The following is a 4,305-nucleotide window of genomic DNA, read 5'->3' as shown; positions in this document are numbered from 1 at the left end:
GGGAAGATTTTGACTTCATTGATGCTGGAATCTGCTTCAGAGGTGGCATCAAGTACGAGATCAACATCCTACAGGCAAGTGCAGGGTATCTTTACAACAAAAACTATTTAGAAGCTACTTTGTAAATCTGCATGTGTACTTTGTTTTTTGGACGCTGCCTTAGCTTTGCTAAACCGAACATACCCCTTGCCAAGGCAAGGGTTCACTGGCATTGCGACTCAAAAGAGACATAAGCCAAACTGCCCGAAAGTCAAAACTAATGAAATGACCGGTACACATTATTAAAATCGAGTATACTGTAGAGACCCGCCTTGTCGAGTTGTATTTTTCCAACATAGTCTGTCCAACCAGTTTCAATGTCAGTTGAATTTATATTTGATGAAATCGTGAATACACTGCGTGCTAATTATGGCATGATTTAAAAAAATAATACGATACATTGGTTTTGATTGGCAATAAACTCACTAGTATCCTATTGAAGTGATATTATCATCTTGTAAAGCATAAAAGTATAAACGAGTGTATAGTTTAGGGTTGATAACCTGCCCCGAGGTGTATATGGTGTCATAACGCCTTCGCTTCGCTCACTCTGTCGTTTTATTCTGTGGTTATAGGAAAGGACCAGGCGTTATGACCTTCTAATTAGTCCGCCGCGCCCGGCTATATGATAATACTAGTTTTGCAAGAAGGCATGGCTGAATGAAGATCTGTTGGTTACTTTACAGGATTTCTCGTTTGATGAACTGCTGGAGCTGATCAACATATGGTTTAAAGACGTGCCAGGGGTGATAAGTGACATCATAGACACAGTGAAAACATTTCAGCGTCTTTTTGATACTCTGTCCGAAACTACGCCGCAGGAACTTTTCCAAAGCATCATTGATTCAGTACAAAACCTTCCTGACATAATACAAGGCATGGCAAGGTACGTATGCATTTCTCATTGAGTCATGAATTACGTTCATGTCTTATAAACGGTCAAGCCATTTACTACAAGATAAAATGTATATTCTTTTTAACAGACAGGCGAGTGAGACCTGGGAAAAAGTCGCCGCATATGACAACTTGCCAAGTTTTATCGAAGAGACAAGGCAGGTCATGCTTAGAGTGAACGCAGTGTTCACTGAAGTGAAGAATGATGCCAAGAATCTTTTCAGTGTAAGTTATTTTTAACAATATTATATTCTTTTATTGTCGTATATACGTAATGCGAAAATGTTCATTTTAAATGAATCTCTTATATTGCCTATGTTGACTAAACAAAAAAATGAGTACACAACTAATATTCTGATCGCAAACTATCTTAAATATTGTAATAGAAGCAGGGAATACATGTCTGGTGTTATAATATTGTGTCAATTTTATTCATAGTTAAAGTCACCTCGTTTGAAATTTCATGTGCAGTTTTACTTTATTTTATAGAAAACAGTCTTTCAAATGTTCTTAGTGCAAACTTTGTAGAAGAAAGGAGGAGTAGTTATCAATGCGTCTTTTGCAGGGCATTCAAGACTCTGCCATCGTGGTCATCCCTTGGGCAGTCGAGCAGATCTGGCAGGGCTTGGAGACAATATTTCAGGAGGTTCCTAAACTCATCAAGTCTCCACAGACGGCTATTGCTAACATTGTAAAGGCAGTGTACAAGTATGTCTCATCCATTATTATCGGAGTATGATGTTTAACTAGAATCAAACATGGCAACACAACAACCTAATCATTTTGGCTTTAGTGTGTAAATAAGTATGATACCTGTCACATATAAATATATTAAAAAGATGAGACACTTTAAAACACAAATTGCTCAAGCATATGCTCTCTTGCACTTGCTACCGCTTGCTCCTAAGACACACACACACATACATACACACAAAAATCAGACATATTCTCAGACATACGCATACACACACACACACACACACACACACACACACACACACACACACGAGCACATACGAGTATGCATACATAGTACACACGTTTTCGCACACACAGTGATAAAAAGAAGATACACTATTAAGGTGTGGTTAATAAAACATCAATCAATGTACTAATTGATAAAAGAGTAAGGTGTGAGTTTATTGATATCGCCCCCATTAATAAGGCATGATGTATATTTTTTACAGTCGTATTACCCTTGCCACTTACATCATGACCTCAATGAAAAACGGCATGCATGCCGGTTTGGGCTTTCATAAGTAAACAAAGGTTCAAACAAAAATTAAACATGGTTTGACGTTCCGTCTTTTGTTATTCCAGTATCTACAAGGCGGTAATGGCTCTGATTGACGTCAAGGATCTTACCAATGACGTCTTCTCGTTTACGGAAGGTTTGTTAAACTCTTTGAACAAAACAAACGCCGTCTCCCATAAGACCTCACCCATCGGGATTAGTTGTTTGAGGAGGGAATTGCATTTATCTGCATGGGCAGACACACGTTTTGATTTATAGTAAAACTACTTGCGTCTAACAGATACAGAATAGAAAAAAATTCCATTAATTATGTAGATGATGCAAGGGGTTAATTGTTTGGTCTTCGTCTGTCTAACATAAATCCCATTTGCTGCATCGTTATCATGTCATTTTTTGTATTCAACTAAATTTTGTACGTTTTCATTGTTTTTATCATTTCACAACAGGAATGCAGCCTTTCCTGTTAAAGGTCGGTGACGAAATACAGGAGTTGTTTGACGACTTCATGCGAGTGTGGAATCTGTTTCAAAAAGAGGCTCCGGAATGGATAGAAGGGTTTGGAGAACATACGGACGGAGTGTTGGAAGACGCTTTTGGCAACATGGTATGTTAGACTTGCATCAAAATAAGAAAAAAATCTATCAATAGCACTTCTATAATCTGATGCAAGCAAAACAAATACAAAAAGGGGAAAAACACAATCTGTACGTTTGGTATTAATGTTAATATGAGGTTAACTCAACTAAGGTTAAACATCCAGCAAAATCTGATCCAGTTACTTAAGTAACATGTTGTTTGGTGTAATTTAAGGTGAAAATTTCATTCAAATGTTAAGCAAGCTTCAAATAACTAATTTTTGCTGTCAATGATTTGTTTAGAAATCATCCAGAAACGAAGTAGTCCGCGTGGTGAATGAAGCTTTAGGGGTACTACAGGAGCCTCTAGAGAAAATCGGAAAGCTAGTTGGACCTTTCCTGGATGCCTACGAGTCAACAGTCGGCACTATCAAGTCTATACAGAAATGTTTTGAGTCATTGAAAAAAGGGTATGTAGACAATTTAAATCAATTACATCTTGGATACAGTTTTCTGAGTGTAGCAAGTACAATAAAATTTTCTGATGTAAAAGCATCGTCTTTTTTTCTAATAATGAGACTCATAATTCTTTGTTCTTGGTTATATATGTTTCTCGTTGTGTAGTTTGGTTAGTGTTGTCGATGCTGTTTTTGTACCATATTCCAGATAGTGACTACAGAATTGAAAGGTGTTTTATGCGACAGGCTCACTCCTATTGAGCCTAACATTAATATGGTAACGTGTGATACTTAAATGTTATTTTAGGTACGAAACTGCACGAGGACTCATACAAAAAATCTTTGGACCAAAGGCGTCAATGAAATTCCCCAAGCAGAAGCTGGATCCTGAAACATGCGGAGGCGGCCTGTATCCCAGTAGAGCAGTCGGCCAAACAAGATACGCCAGTCAAGGCATCGACCTGATACTAGCTAAAGATGAGGAGGTAAGGTATCTATTTCCCTGGTAATGTTACGAGTATTTGTTTGTATCCCATGCATATATGAAAGCTAAGATGAAGGATGGGTGCAAGATGGGTGTATACTTGTATATAAAATCTGCATGTTTCAATTTTACTATCAATGTGCACACTTCTCTCTCTCTTTTCCTCCCTCCCTCCCCCCTCTCTCTCTCTCTATATATATATATAGTTTTAAATGTTTACCTTTATCTATATTTCAAAGGTTGTTGCACCGTTTGCGGGGAAGATTACCTCTGTCGAACAACAGAGCATCTCTATCCTTACAGAAGAGATAAACGGCATGGAGGCAGTAGTAGAGGGCATCGACGTTAAAGATACCATCAAAATTGGACAAAGGGTACTACTTTATTACAATTAAAACGTTTAGAATTCCTTGAAATTACGCAACATTTGTGTTGGAAGAAAGTCAGCGTTGTACTACGAGTAATATCAACACAGATGAGCTTTTATGATAATGACTTGTTCAATTTGCACTGCAGTTAGGAGTTATTGTTGTAAAAATAGTTCTATAACAATAATAAATAATTGGAACAAATAGTTCCCATCGGAAAGAATTGACATGT

The 4,305-nt window shown here is 37.5% G+C and overlaps 1 protein-coding gene across 1 annotated transcript in view; it reads left to right on the top strand.

Moving 5' to 3' along the window:
* The first annotated feature begins 735 nt into the window (after positions 1-735).
* Positions 736-4,305, top strand: part of LOC118430254 — a 45,223-nt gene continuing 41,653 nt past the window's right edge. The window contains exons 1-8 of the mRNA XM_035840964.1: positions 736-925; positions 1,023-1,158; positions 1,499-1,641; positions 2,254-2,324; positions 2,635-2,792; positions 3,067-3,233; positions 3,529-3,706; positions 3,945-4,079. Of these exons, the coding sequence (XP_035696857.1) occupies positions 918-925; positions 1,023-1,158; positions 1,499-1,641; positions 2,254-2,324; positions 2,635-2,792; positions 3,067-3,233; positions 3,529-3,706; positions 3,945-4,079 (996 nt within the window). The 5' untranslated portion in view covers positions 736-917. The remainder of the gene's footprint in view (positions 926-1,022; positions 1,159-1,498; positions 1,642-2,253; positions 2,325-2,634; positions 2,793-3,066; positions 3,234-3,528; positions 3,707-3,944; positions 4,080-4,305) is intronic.

Source organism: Branchiostoma floridae, chromosome 14 (genome assembly GCF_000003815.2).
Source record: "Branchiostoma floridae strain S238N-H82 chromosome 14, Bfl_VNyyK, whole genome shotgun sequence".
In the NCBI taxonomy this organism is placed as follows: Eukaryota; Metazoa; Chordata; class Leptocardii; order Amphioxiformes; family Branchiostomatidae; genus Branchiostoma; species Branchiostoma floridae.
Note: the sequence above shows the minus strand (reverse complement) of the source record. Positions and strands in the feature narration are given on the sequence as shown.